This window comes from Galeopterus variegatus, unplaced genomic scaffold (genome assembly GCF_000696425.1).
Source record: "Galeopterus variegatus unplaced genomic scaffold, G_variegatus-3.0.2 Scaffold432, whole genome shotgun sequence".
Classification (NCBI taxonomy): Eukaryota; Metazoa; Chordata; class Mammalia; order Dermoptera; family Cynocephalidae; genus Galeopterus; species Galeopterus variegatus.
In genome coordinates this window covers 314,063-337,016 of record NW_007726543.1, presented here as the reverse complement: position 1 = coordinate 337,016, position 22,954 = coordinate 314,063, and the positions used below count along the sequence as shown (strand labels likewise).

Sequence of the window (22,954 nt, the reverse complement as noted above, 5' to 3'; positions counted from 1 at the left end):
ACCATGCTTACTGTAAAGGAGAAATGCTCAAAAAAGGTCCAGTCATTTGGGCAGAACATATACTGAAGGTGAATTTAGAATAAATGGATAACTGTACATCAGCCAATAAGTTATAGTGCTGCTTTTCTCTTTGGCTTTGATAGAATTATTGAGCAGCAGATATATGAGGTCATCTGCTTTCAGAATTGAGAGTTTATAGTATCTGAAAAGAGCTAAGTTCACAATTAGAGTAACTTGTCCCCCTTTATCACTCCAGTAGAGTGTAAGAACTGTACTAGTTCCTGGGTTCTGGTTCTAGATTTGTCAGTCTAAACTTTAATAAATTGCTTGTTTCTGGGCGTCGCTTTTATCATCTGATAAGGAAAAAGAAACAATTTGAGTTGAATGAGTTCTGAAATCTCTGCCAGGTCTAATGTGAGGAAAGCTCTGCAGTGAGGCTGACTCAACTACCAACAATGTAACAGGAGAAAAAAGTAAAGCAATCAGAGAGTAAAGAACTCTAAATGGAAAAAAAACCCCAAAAAACCCATGCCCATAATTAAAGGTTGTTTTAGCACTAGGTTGAACAGAAGGAAGAACCTCATATATGTTGCAGATATAAACATGGAGTCATCTTTTATGATATTAATAGCATCGCAGACAATATAATGGGTAATAATGAAAGTCCACGTTCAGTAATTAAAATTTCCAAGTCCAAGCCAATATACTTTTTTGAATATAGCTAAACAAAAATAATGTAGCTTAGAGTTCATATTAGAATTTGGCTATAATTGAGTGGAACACCTTTGGTAAGATAAATGTATTCAATTAAATTTTCTACTTCCCTAGTTACTACATCATTTATCTCACAACACCCACCACCCACCTATATATTTAGGCTTAGTATATTTAAAATATCCTGTTATTTATATATAGGAAAAATTGTTTATGACCATTTAGTTGGCAGCAGTCACAGACACATCAACCTATTATGCTAACAATGACTTATACATACTTCAAAAATTCCAAAATATATCTGTAACTTTTTATTTTCTTAACCTTCAACATAAGTTTTAATAAACCTTGTTTTATTCAATAAAATTTCATAATCTAGTCAAAATGATATTGAACAGAGGTTCTTTTTTAATAATTTTCATAACCTATATAAGAATGTACTCAGTATAAAATAAGTGATATTCTCTTATTTACAAATTTTAAACCGATAATCACAAACCACAGCAACGATTATTCAAGTGCATTTAGTATTATGAGAGTTCTCTGGTAAGTTCATCTTGAGTAGTCTGATCATGCATCAGATTTCAGTCTATCTTGGTTAAGCTCATGTGGTAACATTTCCATGTCAAATACATAATGAATGTATTTATAGATCTCCTTAGCCTTTTGAATAGTTACTTGTGCATACATGGAGATTTCTTGAAGTGAGCTGAAAAATAAATTAGACATAATCATTACATTAGAACTTCTGACTTTTATAAAATTTAATACTCTTACTTTAAAAACACCAAACACAATAACCTTGAGAAAATCATCTCTTCCTAAGCATTATACATCCAGTTGGTATATCTTTAGCATTAATTTAAAGAAAACAAAAAATGTTTCCCTTTATTTAAAAATCGTCTGCAATAACAATGATTTCACCATCTGCAATGGACTGAATGTGCCTTCCCAAAATTCTTAAGTTGAAACCCTAATCCCAATGTGATGTTATTTGGAGGTGGGGCCTTTGGGAGATAATTAGATCATAAGAGTAGAGGGCCGAGCCTGTGGTGCACTTGGGAGAGTGCGGCACTGGGAGTGCAGCGATGCTCCCGCCGTGGGTTTGGATCCTATATGGGAATGGCCGGTGTGCTCACTGGCTGAGTGCAGTGCAGGCGACACCACACCAAGGGTTGCGATCCCCTTACTGGTCACGAAAAAGACAAAAAAAAATAAGAGTAGAGCCCTCATGAGAAGAGGCCAAAGAGCTAGTAGCTAGCTCAGTTTCCACTCTGTGAGGACACAAAAGTCAATAGTCTGCAGTCCAGAAGAAAGCCCTTGCCAGAATTCATCCTAATCTCAGACTTACAGCCTCCAGAACTGTGAGAATTTCTGTTGTTTGTAAGCCACAGTTTATGGCATTTAGTTATAGCAACCCAAGCTAAGGGGCCTTTAATTTATATGAACCTGTGTTCTAAAATCTCCCTTTCGAGCAATATAATGATAAAAAAACTAGTAAAATTCTCAACTTGAATATTTTTCTAGTTACAAACTGAACAGCCCAAGAAAGTTAGAATGCGAGGTCAAATGTAACTACTATTTATTGTCTTTCTCCCCAAAGAACTCTAAGCTCCTGGAAGGCAATGTCTACATCTTTTTTCTTTCCATTTTTTGGTCCATTAATGTCCTCAGCTTAAAGCAGTAACTGATATATGTTGGCGGACAAAAAAAATCTTTTTTTTTTTCCTTTTTGTCTTTTTTACTGACCGGTAACGGGATCGCAACCCTCGGTGTTGCGCCCGCACCACGCTCAGCCAGTGAGCAGGAACCGGTCTCCACGTGGGATCTGAACCCTCGGCGGGAGCGCCGCCATGCTCCCAAGCGGCGCACTCTCCAGTGCGCCACCGGGCCGGCCCAAAAAATCTTTATTGATTAAAATAATCCTAACAGTTATTATACCTCTTAATTTTTTGAAAATTCTAAACTTCGGTGAAATGCTTTTAAGAATCATTTAAAAGTAATCATTTAAGATTATTATTAAAGCAGACTTACCTGTTAGCCATCTTTTTCACAGATGAAAACTGATGACACATATTTAATGCAGTTATATAACTTACATTGGGAATACTTAAATAAAACTGAAGTGCCTCACATTTACTACTATTCTCCACTATTGGAACATGAATACCAACATTCTTTCTTTGTTCCACTAAAGACAAGTCCTTTAGCAAATCTGCAGTTTCTTCTTGGCAGGAACTGAAAAGAATTCGGATCCCAGCGCCAATTAAGGTAGTCAGCAGGCTGTTGTAGCTCTTTGTTCTCCTGAACATCTTTGATGTGTCTCCTAAATAATTCATATGTAGGAAAGTGCAAACTTCAGTAACTAATATTAAGTAGAATCATTAATATACTTTATATTATTAAATCCCAATATCTATACCATTGAGCAAACTAGTGACACATTCTGCTATTGAGAAATCCTACAGCTAAAGTTTTAACGTGATTCTCAAATATCTGAGAGAGAAAATAGGGAGAACTATCGTTATGAGTGGATCGAACTGGAATCAACAAAGGAAGGTGAATAGGTAAGGGAAAGCTTATGTGCCTAGATAATTGATTCCTGAAGGCCAAGACCATGTTACTCTACTCATCTCCATGATTTTTTCCATTCTAGAACTGATGAAGGGATCATTAAGTTTAGATTTAAGTGGTATAAAATTATCTTATGTATTTATTCCAAAGAGTAACAAATGACCTGCACACCCACTTTAATGTCATCTTGCTATTAATCTACTTCCCTACTGGTCCCATTCATTTTCTTTTCCATATTCTACTTATATACTTTTTTTGGCATTCCCCATTATGCTGCCCTTCCTCCCCCCCCAAAGATGCTTTTCCATAACTTTTGCCATGTTACTTTCCTCTCTATTCCACATATTTCCTTTATCCCTCAATTTTCAAATTAAAAAAAATGGGTTACTGAAAGATAAAGTGACTTATCCAAGATTACCTTGTTCACCAGTGACAGCATGGGAATGAAAAAGTTGCCCAATTCAAAATCCAATGTTTTATATAACCTACTCTATTTGCTTTTATGTATAATTTTTCAGTTCCTCCCTATTGGCTTTCACCTACATGATTTCACTTAATCCTTATAAGATAACTAGACAAGTATATTATCAATCTCTCAGGATCAGGCCCCCCAAATAATCACTTCATTTTAAGATCAACTGACTTGAGGCTTGAATTATATCTGCAAAACCCCTTCACAGCAGTACCCAGATTAGTGTTTGACTGAATAACCAAGGTATGGAAATCTTAGGGATCATCTTTAGAATTTTGCCTACCACAAGTACAATAGAGGCCTTTTCCATATGAAAGAAAACTGAGAGGATTCCTTGACAGAGACCTGCCATAAAATAAATGCTAAAAGAAGTTCTTGAAGCTGAAAGAAAATGATATCAGAGGGAAACTTGAAACTTCAGGAATGAAGAAAGAGCTATAGGTATTATTATCAGGGTCAATATAAAATATTGTTTTCCTCTTAAGTTCTTTAATATATACATTGATTGTTTTTTTTTTTCCTTTTTGTCTTTTTTACTGACCGGTAATGGGATCGCAACCCTCGGTGTCGCGCCCGTACCGGGGACCGGCAACAGGATCGCAATCCTGGGTGTTGCGCCCACACCGCGCTCAGCCAGTGAGCGGGAACCAGTCTCCACATGGGATCCGAACCCTCGGCAGGAGCGCCACCGCGCTCCCAAGCGGCGCACTCTCCAGTGCGCCACCGGGCTGGCCCAATGCGTGCATCTTCTAATCCCACATCGTATGATCTTTTCACTATTCTCGGGCCTCCCCATACAATTAAATAATTACCACAGAAATCCCCTAACTGAAGTTTCAATTCTGCATTTCCAAATTCATCCTAAGCACCCTTTTCAGTGACCCACTGAGAATGCATCTTAACGTGTTCAAAATTGAACCAGCTCCCTTTGCTCCTCAAATCTACTGCTTCTCTTTTATTCATAATTGCAATAAACAGCACCACCACCTAACTGCCCAGTAACCAAGAAGTTGGTCAACTCAGAGTAATTCTCAACTCCTCCCACCAACTAGTCCTGACTCCTAAAAAGCCCCTGAATCCTATTTCTCTTCACCATTGCTGCCTTATTTCAGGCCCTCATCCTTTCTGGGGTTCCTGAAAAAGTGTTATGATTGGTTTACTTGCCTTCAATTTCTCACCCCTCAGTTCTCCTAAGCTATATTTAAATACAATGACTAATGAAAAATATTACGGCATTATGAAAATGTGAAATGACATTCACAAGCAAGGTATTTATGTTTTAAGTTTCCCAAATCCTGACAGTAGAAGAACAAAATAAGTAACAGTCAAGTTCCTTTATAAGTTATATAAACAAAGACATTGTAAAATACAAACCTGTTTTTTCTCTGTCCTTTTCCACAATCACACATATTCTTTCAAACATGTTCTGCAGGTGCTGGATCTGCTCAATGAGCTTGTTCTTATTGATACTATTTAACATGTCAGACTGAGACCTCCTTTCCACCACCATGCGGTTACTCACTATGTAATCACAGCCATTAAGAGGACAAACCTCTACTTGTAACCCATGAATTGTTCTTAGGGAAGAAATTACTTCTAAACCAGAAGCAATTTCACGACTACCTACAAGGACATAGGTTCTTTTTCCTTCCTGCGGAAGTCTGAGAGAAGTATGCATCTCAGCCAAATGTGGTCGTGAATTGGAACAGTATGCCCCTGAAATGCTAGAATCCTTCAGAGCACTACCAACCTGGAAAAGTAGAAAACATTGATTGCAATCAGGTTAAATATATATTAGCGCAATAAACTTCTCACACCTGAAGTTGATTCTCTTTACTGCTAGATGATACTCTTTTTTTCTTCCTTCAACAGGACCAAAGTAACTGCAGTAAAGGAACAAATAACTATTCTTATAACTCAAAAATATTGTAAAGCTACAATTAACAACAAAAGCTAATATGAGGATGGATGTAAAGAAATAGGAGAAAGTCTGAAAATGAACAGAAAAGAAATGTGTTAAAAAGGAAAATTGTCATAATTTTTAGCCTAGAGAAAAAAAAAAATGGGAGGTTAAATAGCAACCTTACAGAAGATTAGAGTTAACTTTGAGGAATATGGAAACTAGATAAGATATTATTGAAAAATAACTGGGAGATTAGATAACTAGAAATTGCTTCCTGCTGAAAACAACTAAACCTGCTAAATAACATGTTTTAAAAAAATAAAGATACGGGCCGAGCCCGTGGCACACTCGGGAGAGTGCGGCGCTGGAAGCGCAGCAGCGCTCCCGCCGCGGGTTTGGATCCTATATAGGGATGACCAGTGCACTCACAGCGCTCACTGGCTGAGCGCGGTGTGGCCGGTCTCAAAAAGGACAAAAAATAAATAAATAATAAAGATACATAACTGGGCTGACAAAGTAAGGAATACACAGAGACAAAAAAAAAAAAAATTAAAGTGAGAATGCTAGAGGTTAATTAAGTGAACAAATTCAGGTTTCTTTTGCAAAGTATCTGCCAAACCTGATTTACTATGAGCTTGTCTTCTGACAGAGGCATAGGACATGGGAAACATGCATAGTGCTAGATGCCTGAAACCCTGCCCAAAAAATGGTTAAACATTTGCTGTCAGAGCAAATAAAAAATAAATCTACTCCATAAAAGCAGAAAAGAAACAACAGTTCTCAATCTTGACATCTGGTGGAGGGGAGAAAAAAATCCTCTCAGAATCAGTATATACAAACTGGCCCTCCATCCCTCATGTGGGTTTGTTGCCAGAATACACAATACCTGTGTGGTCCACAAAAACCTCGAAAAAAATAATTACTAAGTGCTCTTAGGAAAGAAGTGCAAATGGCCCTTATGAGCCATATGAATGTATGAAACTATATGAAAAGATGTTTTCAACTTTGCTATAAGAAAAATGCAAGTTTAAAACTATATGGAAATACCATTTCTCACTAGATTGACAACATTCTCCGATAATGAGGCTCTGGAGGAATCAAACGCTTTTACATTTCTGGTAGTTACAAAAAATGGTATAAATCCTATGAAAAAGTTAGCGATATCTGGCAACATTACATATGCATTTACCTTTTACAGCCAACTCTATTTCTCATAATTCATCCCAAAGCTACACTGCCAAGATATAAGACATGCACGTGGCTATTTGTTATAGGACTATTTCTCAGAATAAAAGATCAGAAATAACCCAGATATGCATCAGTGTGGAACTGTTGAATAAATTACGACATAATCATACAATGAAGGAGTATGCAGCTATAAAGAGTAATGAGGACTGTATATCTATGTGTTACTTACTGTACAGTGTACATCCTAATGTACTAGGACACATTTTTAAGTGAAAAAGCAAGGTGGAGGAAAGTGTGTAATGTATGCTACTATTTAGGTAAGGGAGATTAAAAATATAAATGCATTTAGTTATATATTTCAAAAATATATAAACAAACCAAAATACATATTTAAAAAGTTTTTACCTTTGTACAAGGGGAGAAACAGGTGAAGGGCACAAAAGTAGAAGCTAGACTTCTTTGAATATATTTTGTTGATTTCAATTTGGAATCATGTAAATATGGTACATAATTTAAAACAAAATTGAAAAGAATCTGTAAAAATAAAACTAACCTTAATATATATCCAGTTGATGAAATAATCAGAGAGAACTATTACAAATAAGTTGTAAAGAATTACAAATTCTTTAGACAAAATGAACTGCCACAAAAAATCTTAAACTGTTTTCAGTAACAGTATTATTGATGATAACAATGGTACAGTTATTCTGAAACTGTTATGTGATTTGGGGGATAAGGCAAAATAATTACATAATATGTTAATTCTATTATTCCCTATATTATCAAGAACCATGATTCTACACATAGGAAAAAGGATATAAAGATACAAAATTAATTGATGACAGTGATGGCACCAGGATGGCAGAAGAGATGATCCCTGCTGTCACTCCTCCCCCACTCCCAAGAGATCAATTTATTACTATTAAAACACAAAAACTGCTGTCCTGAAACTACTGAAACTCAGGCAAAGAGGAGAAGTGACACTCTGAGTCCATGAAGCCACGGAAGGTCACGGCAAGCAGTAGAAGGAATCACTCTGATCAGTCCCAGTCCCAGCTGATTCCTGGCATGGCACAGTACAGCACACAGAGCACATACCAGTGCACAGAGCAGCCACCTGGAGATAGCAAAGCCACAGCAGCACCCTCTGCATGAAGCTACCTGGAGTCTGCAAGAGAGAAGGTTGCCATGACAACAGGCAAAACAAAAACAAACAAAAAAAAACCCTTATGAGTGCCGCATTCCATTTCCCATGCCAGCAAAGTTACTTGTATGTTTTGCCTGTGCCCACATAGGAGGGATAGGCCATAGCCAACAGGAGGAAAAAAATCACTTTGGAGAGTCCCATCTCCCACCTTCAAGACCAGCGTAGCATTGTACACTGAGAGGGCCACAGTGCCTGCTCTCCCAGAGGAAAGAGTAGGAGGTGGGTATCTGATTTGCTCAGAGGTCTGAGAGTCTTCAAGGGGGGATCCTGTGGGGACTGACCCACAGGAAATGTCTGGAGTGCTGGAAGAGTGGCTGAACCACCAGGGGTGCACCAGGATTCATCACTGACAGCTGATCTACCTCCCAATGGCATGGGCACTACACAGTGGAGAATGGCTACTATGATAGGACTGCATAGGGTGTAGTTTGTGGGAAAGACTCAGTCCTGGGCCAGCTTTTCCACGTAGCTAAGTTGGGTTTGCCTCAGTAAGGCAGCAATTTAGCTCAGCTACAATGTGCAAGTTCTGCTCTCTGAAGGAAGTCTTTCCCCAATCTGGCAATTAGCCACAGAACAGCAAATAAGGAAGGTAATTATATAATATAATATAGGGATATAATAAAGGGATAAGTTCAACGAGACAATATAACCATTCTAAATATACATGCATCTGACACCACAGCACCCAGATTCATAAAACAAATACTATTAAACCTAATGCGAGAGGGGCTGGTCAGTTAGCTCAATTGGTTAGAGAGAGGTCCTGATAACACCAAGGTCAATGGTTCAGATCCCCATACTAGCCAGGTGCCAAAAACAAAAAAGTGGTTAGATCTAATGGGAGAAATAAACTCCAATACAGTAATAGTTGGGGACTTTCAGCAAAGGACAGATCATCTAGACAGACACTTAACCAAAAAACATCAAAGTTAATCTCCACTCTAGGATAACTGGACCCAACAGACCTTTATAGAACATTTCTTCCAAGATCTACAGAATACACATTCTTCTCAGCAACACATGGAACATTCTCTAGAGTATAGTATATGTTAGGTCAAAAAACAAGTCCCAACAAACTTAAAAAAGTTAAAATCATGCTAACTATCTTGTCCAACCACAACAGGATAAACCTAGAAATCAATAACAGGATACTGTAAAAATACATGGAAACTAAACAATATGCTCCTAAACAACTAGTGAGTCAAAGAAGAAATAAAAAGGAAATTCAAAAATTCCTGGAGACAAATGAAAATGAAAACACAACATACCAGAATCTATAGGATATAGCAAAAGCAGTTCCAAGAGGGAAGTTTACAGCAATAAATGCCTACATCAAGAAAGTACGATGACGTAAAATAAACAACCTAATGTTACAACTCAATAAACTGGAAAAACAAGAACCAAACCAAAAATCAGTAGGATAGAAATAACAAAGATGAGAACAGAAATAAATGAATTGCATCATATATGGAATCTTAAAAAAAAGAAAAAGAAAACATAGTTCTCACAGAAGTTGAGAGTAGCATAATGGTTACCAGAGGCTGGGACAGGAAGGCAGGGGTAGGGTAGGTGGGAGTGGTGGATTAATATGTACAAAGCTATAGGCAGATAGGAAAAATAAGTTCTGGTGTTCTAGGGGGACATAATATAGCTAATATTACTATATTGTATATTTCTAAATAGCTAGAAAAGAGGATCTTGACTGGAATCACCATAAAGTGTTGTAAACATGAGCCTGGAGTATCTTGCGAAATTATATAACAAGGAAGCTATCAAAGACTGCTAGGGTCACGTGAAAGCACACAGGAGCCACGCTGAAGAAGGTCTCATTGGCCAAAGCTGGGACAATTTGAGCAGTAGAAAACAAACAAACAAACCCCCAAAACCTACAAAGGGTTATATATATCAGATATGTTTAAATCCATGAGTTCATAATGTTAAAAAAACAAAAAAACTGTTGTAGGATGCTATAAATAAACTTATTGTTCTAAAAGTGATAAATAAAGGGAAAGAACGTAGCATTTAACCTCCTTTTCCCATACAAACTATACTACTGGGTAAGCAAATAGTAGTGAGAGAAAAGATTCAAATGACTAAAATCAGCAATGAAAGAGGGGACATTGCTATAGACTTTACAGAACTAAAAAGGATTATATGAGAATAAATGAACTAACTGTATGCCAACATTGGATAATGTAAAAGATATAGACAAATCCCTAGAAATACATAAGCTAAGGGAATGACTCAAAAATAAACAGAAAATCTGAATAAACCTAAAACAAGTGAGGAGATTAAATCAGTAATCAAAAACCTCCCAATGAAGTAAAACCCAGGAACAGATGGCTTCACTGATGAGTTCTATCAAACATTTAAAGAAGAATTGGGCTGGCCAGTTATCCAAATTTGTTAGAGTGCGGTGTTATAACACCAAGGTCAATCCTTTTCAAAATTTTCCCAAAATTGAAGAGGGGGGGAAGATTCCTTAATTTATTCTATGAGATCAGCATTACTCTAATACTGAAGGCAGACAAAGATACTACAAGAAAAGAGAATTGCAAACCATTACACACATTATGAAAATACATGCAAAAATCCTCAACAAAATAATAGCAAATCAAATTCAACAGCCTTTTAAAAAGATTATTCCCTATGACCAAGTGAGATTTATCCCAGGAATGCAAGAGTGATTCAGCATATGAAAATCAATTAATGTAATATGTCACATCAATAGAATGAAGGGAAAAAACACATGATCATCTCAATTGATGCAGAAAAAGCATCTGAAAAAATCCAACACTCTTTCATGATAAAAATACTTAAAACTAAGCATAGGAGAGAACTTCCACAACATTGAGTATGGCCATATATGAACAACCTACAGCTAATATCATACAGCTTTTCTAAGATCAGAACAAGACAAAGATGCCCACTTTTGCCACTTCCATTCAACACAAGACTGGAAGTTCTAGCCAGAGCAATTAGGCAAGGAAAACAAAACAAAACAAGACATCCAAATTGGAAATTAAGAAGTAACTACCTCTATTCACAGGTGTCATGATCTCACATATAGAGCATTCTAAAGAATCCATCAAAAAATTATTAGAACTAATAAATTCAGCAAAGTTGCAAGATACACAATCAACAGATAAGAATCAATTTTACTTCTGTACACTAGCAACAAACAATCCAAAAAGGATATTAAGAAAATAATTCTATTTATAATAACATCAAAAAGAATAAAACATTTAGGAATAAATTTAACCAAGGAGGGGCAAGACTGTACACTGAAAACTGCAAGACACTGGTGAAAAAAATTAAAGTCCAAAATAAATGAAAAGACATACCATGTTCATGGATAGGAACTTAATATTTTTGAGATGACAATATTACCCAAAGGGATCTACAGATTCAATGCAACCCCTTTCAAAACTCCAAAAGCATGTTTTTCAGAAATGGAAAAACTCATACTCAATTTCGTATGGTATTTCAAGAGACTCTGAATATCCAAAACAGTCTTTAGAAAGAGCAAAGTTGGCAGCTCAGACTTCCCAACTTCAAAATTTACTGCAAAGCTGCAGTAATCAAAACATTATGGTATGGGCATAAGGACAGACATAAAAACCAATGGAATAGTATTGAGAGTCCAGAAATATACCTTCACATTTACAGTCAACTAATTTTCAACAAGGGTTTCAAGACCCTCAATGTGGAAAGAACAAGTCTCTTCAACAATGGTGCTGGAAAAACTAGACAGCCACATGCAAAAAAAAAAAAGCTGAATTTTACTTTATACCATATATAAAAATTAACTTGAAATAAATCAAAGACCAAAATTTAAGAGCTAAGACTATAAAATATAAAACTCTTACAAGAAAACATAGAGGCAAATCTTTATGACTTTGGATTTAGCAAGAAGTTCTCTCCATATCCTCTTGTTCCTTCCTCAGTAAAATATTGCTTTTGTTACTTGGTGCTTGCTAACCTGATGGCAGGGAGCACTAGGAATGTGGGGCAAGAGGTATTTTTTGTCGTCCTGGTTCAGCCTTACTCTCACGCAGGACCTGTGTCCTTAGATCTCATGGGCGGGAATTTAATGATCCGGCCCTCCCTCCCAGTGGTTGGAGATCTCTAACAGTCCAGGCCTAAGATGAGAGTAGAGGAGTACTCTCTCAGGTATAGAGGGTTGTTTTTTTTTCTTGTTCCCTTCTCCGACTACAGTCTTCACCTAAGCACTGAGGGCTATAATGTTTGCTGCTCTTCCTGCAGTGGCTTAAAGCTTTTTGTTCCATAGGGGAAATGGGGGGAAGGAACCAGATGGGGCTCAGTGCCTTTTCCACAGTAACTGTTGATCACTTCCCCAAGGTCTGCATCAGGAAGATCTCCTCTGATTCTGTCTTTCTAGTGAACATCTGATGAGTCTGTGGAGAGGAGCCCATGAATGGTTGCAAATTCCCCTTGTGTTTGCAACTCCCAGAGGTTCTAAACTGTCATGCTCGTCCACTGCCTCTTGCAGTTCATTAAAATTTTAGCTGAATTCTTCTTACCAGATTTTATGTTGTCTAGGGACTGCCCCAAATCAACCAGTCTCGTTGGAGGTGCCTATCTTTCCTCAGATATTAGCCAAATTGGTTGCCCTACAATCTCAGCTCTGTAATGGTTTCAATAAAACTTATTTTATAGATTATCTGGCTTTTTGTTGTTATTGTTGTAAGGATGACAGCAACATTCTTTCCAGCTTTCTCCATCCTAAACTAATACAGATGTCCTCATCACTCAGAAATAATCTTTAAGATATATTTAAACTGCTGGTCAGTTAGTTCAGGTGGTTAGAGCATGATGTGGTAACACCAAGGTCAAGGGCTTGGATCCCCATACCAGCCAGCTGCCAAAAAATATATAAATGAACAAAATAAAATAAAATATATTTAACATCTAATTTCTTTTTTTTTTTTTTCTTTTTGTCTTTTTTCGTGACCGGCAACGGATCGCAACCCTCAGTGTCGCGCCCGGACCGGACCGGGACCAGCAACGGGATCGCAACCCTCGGTGTTGCGCCCGCACCTCGCTCAGCCAGTGAGCGGCCGGTCTGTATGTGGGATCCGAACCCTCGGCGGGAGCGCCGCCACACTCCCAAGCGGCGCACTGTAGCAGTGCGCCACCGGGCCGGCCCTAACATTTAATTTCAAAAAACAAAAAACAAATGCGAAGAAGAAAGGAAATGGCCACTAAAGAACTAGAAGAAAATATTGGAAATACTTAACTATCTTAGAGTAGAATATGGCTTTCTAAACATGAAACTGAATTCAGGACATTTAGGAAAAAAATTGGGACTCAATAAAAAAGTTATATTTTCGTATGGCAAAAAACATTAAAAAAAAAAGGCATATGACAGATGACAAGGAATACTGATTGCAATATACATGACAAAGCAAATGTTACCATTTTTAACATATGAAGGTAAGGTTTTTGACACATTATTTGACAGACACGTATTTTCTTTTTTTGTTTGTTTTTTTGTTTTTTTGTCTTTTTTGTGACCGGTAAGGGGATCGCAACCCACCGGCCATCTCTATATAGGATCCGAACCTGCGGCGGGAGTGCTGCTGTGCACCCAAGCACCGCACTTTCCCGAGTGCGCCACGGGGCCGGCCCAGACACGTATTTTCTATCTTTTCAAATTTACCTCAAATTCTTTCCCCTCCTCATTTCAAGTGAGAAGAATCATGCTATATGGAATTGTATTAGGTAATAGAAGAAGATTAAGACACATTTCTGTTAATATGTACTTATCCTTTTTCACAGTCCTCTAAGTATTACTAGCTCATATCTATTTTTCAGTTAAGCAGAAATGTTCTTTAAAATGATAGTGCTTACTCATTTTCAAATTATTGTGTATACGTTACTTAACCTGCTCCTTGGGATTACTATATCTTTATACTATAGATAAAGATATTGTAATCCCAGGAAACTGAATACTTTCTTCTTTCCCAATCAACTGTAAAGACTTAGTCAATTTTTCCCTAATTATGCCCTCAAGAAATACAACTTTGTGCATAAAAAAAAAAGCCAGGGACAATTTAAAACTGGAAATACCCATTTGAAGTCTATTATGTGAACAGGGTGGAGCATGTTGCTAAGGCAGAGTGGAGTGAAACATCCTGGGAATAAAAGGGGAAATAGAAGCAAAGAGTAGAATGGTGATTACCAAGAGCTAGGAAGGGTGGGGAATAGAACAGGTAGAGGTTGGGGAGATGATGGTCAAAAGATGCAAAATTTCAGTTAGATAGGAAGAATAAGTTCAAAGGATCCACTGTACAAGATGGTGACTATAATTAATAAGAATGTGTTGCATTCTTGAAAATTACTGAGAACAGATTTTAAGAGTTCTCAGCACAGAAAATGATAAAAGTATGTCAGGTAATGCATAAGTTAGTTAGCTTGATCTAGCCCTTCCACAATGTATACAAACATTCTCAGATACACAATAAATATATATCATTTTTGTCAATTAAAAAAATTTAATTTTTTTTTTAAAGTCTGTTTCAGTGTCACACTTAAATGATAGTCAAACATATGAATCGATGTTTACAGTTACGGGGTTCCTATTACTATGACTTTAACCCCTTACTGTAACTATAAATTCTGAAAAACTGAAAATGATTTTAGTGATTCTTTCAGTAATAGCAAGACGGGGAGAAGGTGAAACTGGACTATTAAGCAGCCATTCTGGAAAGAAATGGAAACTTAAAGAAAGGAAACTATATGGCGCCCTGAAACTCCTTTCCCCAATAAAGAGATAAGAGTTACATACCTGAAGCCTATGGGGAAAAAGAAAAGTTAATCTGTGAACTAGTTCTGAGCACATAATTTCTGTTAATTTCTTCTTGAAGAAAGTCCTAGTTTCCTAAATCCTTTTAATTAAATTATCCAGTTTCCTTACAGAATATTAAGAAAACTATTAAGACATTTAAAAATTAAAACCTAAATATCCTATGACCTGCTCACATAATTTAGTGTACTGTTTTCTTGTTTGAAGAAATTTTCCTCAAACTTTTTTGCTAATTTTTCTTTGACCTAATAATTTAATACAAAACACACACCAAAAACAAAAACAAAACTTTTGGTAAACATATGAGCCTTTTTTCTTTCATTGATTCATACCTTCAACTGCACTGGAAATTTTCTACAGTCTTTCTGTGAATCAAAAGTAGTTAGTGGTGGTAGGGTAGTTTCAACTTTATTATGGCTCTGAGGTGTGAAGCCTGAGACTTCAGAAATCATATTCTTTAAATTAAATTGTGTCTGTTGTCTCTGCTTTGGTGATCGATTATCTATTGGATTACATCGAACCTTTGGCTGCAATGAAGACACAGAAGGCATTAAGTTCAAATAACGGTCCTGTTGTTTGTTCTTGTTAACAGTGCTTGGGTTAACCCCAATATTGGAATCTTCTTCATCATTCACATTGTCATCCTCCTCACTTGAATCATCTGGTAAAATAATTCTGGAAAATTTCGTTTTTGAATGTGCACAATTTTGTTTCATCTTCATTTGCTTTAGCATTACTGCACGTCGGGTTTTATATTTTTTACTCCCATTTTCAAAGCAGTCTTCAGTTATTAAGTTAAAATCAACACAAACTTCATCACTTGATTGGCTTTTGCAAGACTCTTCTTCATCAACACAAAAACTGTCCTCTAAATAGTTTTCATCTTGTTCGGGAATCTACAATAAAAACACAAATAAGAATATTTTTAGTTTGTTTCATATATACTTTTAAGCACATGAAATGTTCATTAATACTTATTTCACCTACTTTATTAATTCAGTCACTTTTCAACTAACATATATTGAGTACATTCTTTATGGAGGAAAATGGGGAAATCGGGGATAAAGAAAAAGAATGATTTACCCTCTAGAAATACACAATCTAGGGTAGGCAGCTAGAATAGTAAATAATAACAAAAAATGTGCTGAGTGCTATATAATAAGCACACTGGAAGTGCAGAGATATGAATAACCATACTACCAAAGCTGAATATAGCAATTTATAAAGAACCAAGGCTAATACGAAAATGTTACCCATAAGTAAAACATAATCTGTAATTTTTAGAATATTTTAATGAAAAAATTAAATTTTCAAGAGAAATATGACAATGTATGAGAATTAAAAATTTAACTAGTAGATGATAAAATTCTATTCACTTCCATTAAACATTCTCCTAATTGAAAAAAAATTACATAGTACATTCTAATTAGCTCAAATCAAAGAAAGAATAAAGTGATCAAATTAGAACTAAAAGGGATCTTGAGAATTCATTTAGTCCACCCTCCTGACTCTGGTCAGAAATTATCCCAAATAGTTCTGATAGCCCAGTTTCAGAAACAAAATGGAGGTTTGATTAACAAGAACATATTTCAGCATTACCATCAGGAAATTCTCCACTATATTTTTATAGTTCATACCTGTGAAAAAATGTTTATGTTGTCATGTTTCTTTTGGACCATTTTGTACTTATTGCTCATCAATGGACTATGCACAGATTTCATGTAAATAGCTCTCATTTCAGAATCTGCATAAAGATAATAAAAATTTAAAATAAAGTAGCAAAATGATTTAAACAAAAACTGGCAAAGTATTTCACTTTGACCTATTCCAAATTTATATGATTTAAACCTTGTGAAAAAATTTTACACTAAAGATACTTAATATAAAATACAAAAGAAAAAAGAAACCAATCAAAAATATACTTTATACTGAAAAATATCTAAAAATAATTAATCAAAAATGCAAAAGTAGGAGTTTTGTCTTTAAAATCAGATCATCTAGTTGGGTGATCATGAACAACTTAGTTAAGTTCTGTGTCTTAGCTATCTCTCGCTTCTAAAAATGAGGATTAGGATGATGTCTTTTCATCCAAAATGCAATAGCCTCCTAACTGGTTTCTTTCCAACTGTGTTCCCTTACAGGCCATTCTCAACACAGAAGCTAGAGAGATTCCACTAAAACATGTCAGATCATGATCTGGCTGCTCACTGTCTCTGATCTCACTTCTGTCTACTACCCTTCTCCCTCATTTCAGTCCCAATGCTGCTCCTTGAACGTGCAAGGCAGTCTTGCATCAGGGCCTTTGCACTGATTGTTGTCTTTATATCAACATTCTTCTACTAGATTATACTGTAAACCTGCAAGAGCCACTTCTGTTCATGATATCAAGGGCATAAAATTCTACTCTGAAAATCCTATCAGTATCAAGGATATGGTCCTGAGAACTTTGTCTTTAAACCATTTTAAATCATATAAGAGACTGCAAGAGCAGAATAAATGGTAAGAGCTGTGAAAGGTCAGAATACTGTGAGCCAATCAGAATATTTCTCACTTCCGTTACAGCCAGTATGATGAACACCTGCTCAAGCATTGTTTGAATTTCCTGAAAGAGCAGATCTCCCTTACTCTTAGTTAGTTTTAAGAATACATATCAGTAAACCCCACTTCTAGTCTTTGATCAAAAGTCACCTTCTGGGCCGGCCCGGTGGCGCACTGGAGAGTGCGCCGCTTGGGAGTGCGGCGGCGCTCCCACCGAGGGTTTGGATCCCATGTGGAGACCGGTTCCCGCTCACTGGCTGAGCGCGGTGCGGGTGCAACACCGAGGGTTGCAATCCCGCTGCCGGTCCCCGGTACAGGCGCGACACCGAGGGTTGCGATCCCGTTACTGGTCAGTAAAAAAGACAAAAAGGGGAAAAAAAAAAAAAAAAGTCACCTTCTCAGTGTGGCCTACTTCTCATCACCTTATTTAAAATTGGAACTTGTCCATTATTAATACCTTTGACCCCTGCCACTCCAAATCCTTCTTACCTTGTTCAACTTCTTCATTTTTCTGTACATTTTTCATCTTACAATATGCTAAATCACTTAGTTAATATGCATATTGTCTGTGTCCTTCCATTCAACTGCAAGATTCATAAGAAGGGATTTTTGTCCACTTTGTTCACTGACATATCTTTCTCAAGTGCTGTACATTGTACCAGGCACCTAGTGGGCACTAAACACTTCTTTTGTTTGTTTGGTTTTTGGTGGCTGGCCAGCAAGGGGATCTGAAACCTTGACCTTGGTGTTATAAGGTGGCACTATACCCAACTGAGCTAACCAGCCAGCCCCTTTCTTTTCTGTTTGTTTAATTTCTTTAGTTTTTTGGGCGCTGGCTACTACAGAGATCCAAACCTTTGACCTTGGTGTTACAAGGCGGTGTTCTACCCAACCAAGCTAACTGGCCAGCCCCAAACACATCTTAAATGAATATTTCACACTTCAGCCACCAAGGTTAAAAATATTCGAATTAGCAGAAACCTATAAATAGCCGAGTCTAAAATAAAGCAACTATTACAGAATTTGAATGAAAATGATCAAATAATATTTTGCACATACCAAATTTAATCACAGTTAAAATCTAGTTTCTTTGGAAACCAATTAAAATATCTAAATATAAACACATTAAAAAGATTGAAAAATTTTTCTAAAAAGCATCACTATAACATTTACCATTTATAGCCTGGGAAGGTTGAGTCTCATCATTTAAGAAGTCAAGTAATGAGGAATCTTGTTCATTTTCTGACTTATCATTTTCATCTGATGAAACACATTCTGCATCTTCTTTGGAAAGTTCTGCTTCATCATCTAAAAACTTCCTAGCTACATGCTGAAACAAATTAGAAAACATGATGATACCCTTGAGAAAATCATTTTCTTTCATAATTGGAAACAGTTCTGGAAAATGGATTTCCTGTCAATGATTTTAAGATTAAAAATAATAAAAATAGAAAACTGCAAGAAGAAATGATAAAGTAACATATCTACTTAAAATTTCTCCTGATAATTCTAAGTAAAATAAAGTAGAAGTCGGCATTCAGCTTGCTGAATGTTTCTTAGTAAGCATAAAGTCGGGGCTGGCCCGTGGCACGCTCAGGAGAGTGCGGCGCTCCCGCGGCGATGCTCCGCGTCGGGTTCGGATCCTATATAGGACTGGCTGGTGCACTCACTGGCTGAGCGCGGTGTGGGCGACCCCACACCAAGGGTTGTGATCCCCTTACCGGTCACGAAAAAGACAAAAAAAAAAAAAAGTAAGCATAAAGTCGCATCAGGAAAAACACTGCACCACAAAAGGACTGACCATGCACTCACTGGCTGAGAGCGGTGTGGGCGACCCCACACCAAGGGTTGTGATCCCCTTACCGGTCACGAAAAAGACAAAAAAAAAAAAAAGTAAGCATAAAGTCGCATCAGGAAAAACACTGCACCACAAAAGGACTGACCAAAAGGGAAAGGTGCTGAGAAGTCTTTTTCAAGTATTTGAATATTGGACAGAAATAAAAACAATATAATGAATGTATAACAAATACTCTAAAACTTAGATTTCTGTCTCTATTTTCTTCAGTTTGAACCATAAATTCTCAATACACTTACATTTCTTCATTTAGTCATTCAAAATACAACACTGAAAGATAAAGTATGAAAACAAAAATAACAAATTTTGAGATTTTGATTCCTATAAAGAAACAAAACTGTGTCAGTTATTTTTTAAAATAGTTTTTTTCTATAAAGAAAATGTATAGAGAAATCTACTTTGATGTAAAAGATAATAATCTTTACTAATAACATATATACATAATAAAGAAACTAAAAACAATTACCCTTAGGTGACTCCGTCTCTTTTTGACTCTGATGCCTTCTCTGGAATTCTTGTTACAACTCTTGAAGTCTTCTAATTGAGGATTTGGTTTGTGAAAATTCTCACTTTCATCACTAGATGATAATTCTGACTATAATAATTCAACAAATTCTTACGTAAGAAAAAATATTGAATTGTTTTATCTTAGCGAATTTCTCAAGGATTATTGCTTTTATTTTCATTTAAAATATTTGGCCCAATACTTTCTTCTTAGAAAAACAAAATTACTCACAACTCAGAGCCATACTATAAATACATAATATTTAAGAATTTTAAAACCAATAAGGTATGTATACTAAATGTTAAAATTCTAAATTAGACAATACAAGTAATATTAGTATATGCAGTCATTCAATTTAGTACTGCAGCAAATATATTTGATCACAATTTGCATTTTTAGTTTAACAGTGTTTTCTTTAGAAGACCTTCAAGGGCTTCACAAAAATTAATTAAGTCTGTAAATTAGGACATGGGAATCATTCCAAACATACAGGAATCCATTCAAACCAAGAAACCCAATATAACAACAACAAATTTTGACCATGAGGCCTACCAAAACGTCTCTCACAGAATAATATAAAACCAATCAAAAGAATCAAAATAATTTAACAGATAATTTCAGTTTAAAAAGGATTAATCATCAGCATTATCAATATTTTATTTCACTTCTGATAAGTTAATCAGACATTCTAGTTAAGGTAGCAAGCTAAAGCAATTTTTCTACTCAAGTTTTATATGCATATACAAGGTTAATATGAACTGGTTGGATTTTTAATTACAGATGGTCCCTGTCTTATCCATCAATCAACGTAACGATTTTTCAACTTTACAGTGGTGCAAAAGCGATATGCATTCAGTAAAAACTGTACTTTGAGTACCCATATAACCATTCTGTTTTTCACTTTCTGTACAGTATTCAATGAATTGCATGAGCTATTCAATATTCAACACTTTACTTTAAAATAGGCTTTGCGTTAGATGATTATGCCCAACTGTAGGCTAGTGTTAAGTGTTCTGAGCATGTTTAAGGTTGGCGAGGCTAAGCTATGATTGTTAGGTGTATTAAATGCATTTCAACTTAAAATATTTTCAAGTTACGATGGGTTTATTGGCTCATAATCTCACCGTAAGTAGAGAAGCATCTGTAATTTTGCACTACTTATTCTAGATTGTATTAGAGAATTAAAACACATAAGATTTGCTAGTCTCAAAATTAGCTATCAGTTATAAGCTGATAATAAATGAGTATCATTAGCCTTAGGACCTGCCCACCTACCCAAACTTCAGATTCACAGTCATCAATACCTGCCCAACATGTCACTTTATCATTTGACAAGAACCTCAAACTCAGACATGTTCAACACTGAACTTCCATCTCTTTCTTTTCTTCCCTAAATTTGTGACACACCTGCCAAATAGCCCAAGCCAAAAACCAGAGAGTCATCCCAGGCCCCTTCCTTCCCTTCTTTCAAACCCATTCAGTAATCAAATGAAAGAACAGGACATCCAAAAACTGACCCAGATTTTTCCCCAATTTTACTTCCTGGAACTCTTTTGTCTTTACAATCTAATAACATAGAAATGCCGCTTCCACCACTGGGTCATTCTTTATGCTGTTCATTCATTCTTCTGACAATGCTTTCCCTTCTCCCTTCTTTTGTCTAAGTGCCACATACACTTTAAGATTTAACTGCAGTATTACCTTCAAGAAACTTGCCCAAACTCCCAAAATCTAGGCTAAGGGTTTCTTATCACTCAACTTAAAAAATTATACTGAAATTATCTGTTTACTTAACTATATCTCCTATTAGAATATAGGTGACATTAGCATCAAAATATGTTCTTGGGCTGGCCGGTTAGCTCAGTTGGTTAGAGCATGGTGCTGATAACACCAAGGTCCAGAGTTCGATCCCTGTACCAGCCAGTCCCCCCCAAAAAAGGTTAAAAAAGGATACGTTCTTTATAGTATCTCCGGCATTTTACACAGTAGAAACATAGTAGGTACTTAATGAACATATGCTGAACTGCTGAAGTGTACTGACAAAAATAGGGTGGTTTTTAAAGAAAGTGTAAAGTTAATATTTATACTCACTATGCTTAGAAAAGTTTACAGTGAATATATCTGAAAACAGAAGATAGAAATTCCAATCACACAGGATGTAATATCAATTTTTCTGTTAACCATATACCTGAAAGATCAAATATATCTATACTTATCTGTACACACATATTTCCTGTAATATTTATCCAAAGGAGTTTGGATTACTATACATTATCTATTGCTTACTTACTCTGTTTATAGGAACCCTGCGCTTTTTGACAGGATGAAGTGGAGAATCAACTTCACTATTTTTCTGATCCTATATAAAGTAAATAAATAAATAGAAAAGTAAAAGAAAGCAAAAAGTCTTCAAGGAACAAAAATAGCTTTTATATGATTACATTATTGTGATTACTGAATGACTCACCTCAGGGGATTTTAAAACATTTCCTTTCGGTTTTTTATGTTTTCTTCGGAAAATCTCATCATCTTCACTTTCATTACTTGCTAATAATTGTTCATCTATAATTTATTTTTAAAAATAATAAATTTGATCAATAGACTTAAGTTTACCCAATCATAACAATCTGTTTAATAGATGGCTATAATAAAAATTATTTCTGGCAATCTCAACATTTATTCACTTTCAAAAAATATAGTTTTTCAGAAGTTTGGCCAAAAAATCAGCATGGGAAAAGACAGAAAAATGAAAGTGCCAATCAGGAAAATAAGAGACAATAGCTTTTGCTAATATACACATATTTGAATAAGGTTCAATTTTATAAATTAACTGAAATGAGGTCAAACGAAGGCAAAATGTAACTTTATTAGTGAATGGTTCTAGAATTCACCTTTAAAATTTACTGTAGTCTTTCTGCCCTGTGTATCTTATTTTCTTTCTCGTTGAAGGAGTTAAAGCATGAAAATGCAGGCTACAAAACAATATATGAAAAGATTCTTTTTTTATATATGTGTGTACATATGTATATATAATATAATGTGTGTTTGTGTACAAGCATGAAATAAAAATTGGTAAGATATTCACCAAAATGCTGTAACTAGAACTACAAATTCAGGGGGTGAGGGGAATGTTAAAAACAAAACCATTGTATATGAAATCAAATGCTTC

The 22,954-nt window shown here is 35.9% G+C and overlaps 1 protein-coding gene and 1 non-coding gene across 3 annotated transcripts in view; one reads left to right on the top strand and one right to left on the bottom strand.

Annotated features, from left to right (window-relative positions):
• Positions 1-1,002: 1,002 nt before the first annotated feature.
• Positions 1,003-22,954, bottom strand: part of FANCM (Fanconi anemia, complementation group M) — a 60,320-nt gene continuing 38,368 nt past the window's right edge. For both annotated transcript variants that reach the window (XM_008568706.1, XM_008568707.1), the window contains 9 exons: positions 22,253-22,347; positions 22,076-22,144; positions 19,747-19,875; positions 18,599-18,755; positions 16,525-16,631; positions 15,220-15,783; positions 5,135-5,510; positions 2,749-3,040; positions 1,003-1,423 (listed from right to left, as the gene is read on the bottom strand). In XM_008568706.1, the coding sequence (XP_008566928.1) occupies positions 1,285-1,423; positions 2,749-3,040; positions 5,135-5,510; positions 15,220-15,783; positions 16,525-16,631; positions 18,599-18,755; positions 19,747-19,875; positions 22,076-22,144; positions 22,253-22,347 (1,928 nt within the window). In that variant the 3' untranslated portion in view covers positions 1,003-1,284. The remainder of the gene's footprint in view (positions 1,424-2,748; positions 3,041-5,134; positions 5,511-15,219; positions 15,784-16,524; positions 16,632-18,598; positions 18,756-19,746; positions 19,876-22,075; positions 22,145-22,252; positions 22,348-22,954) is intronic.
• Positions 21,635-21,708, top strand: TRNAI-GAU. The gene has a single exon. It is a non-coding gene; the product is annotated as a tRNA-Ile (tRNA).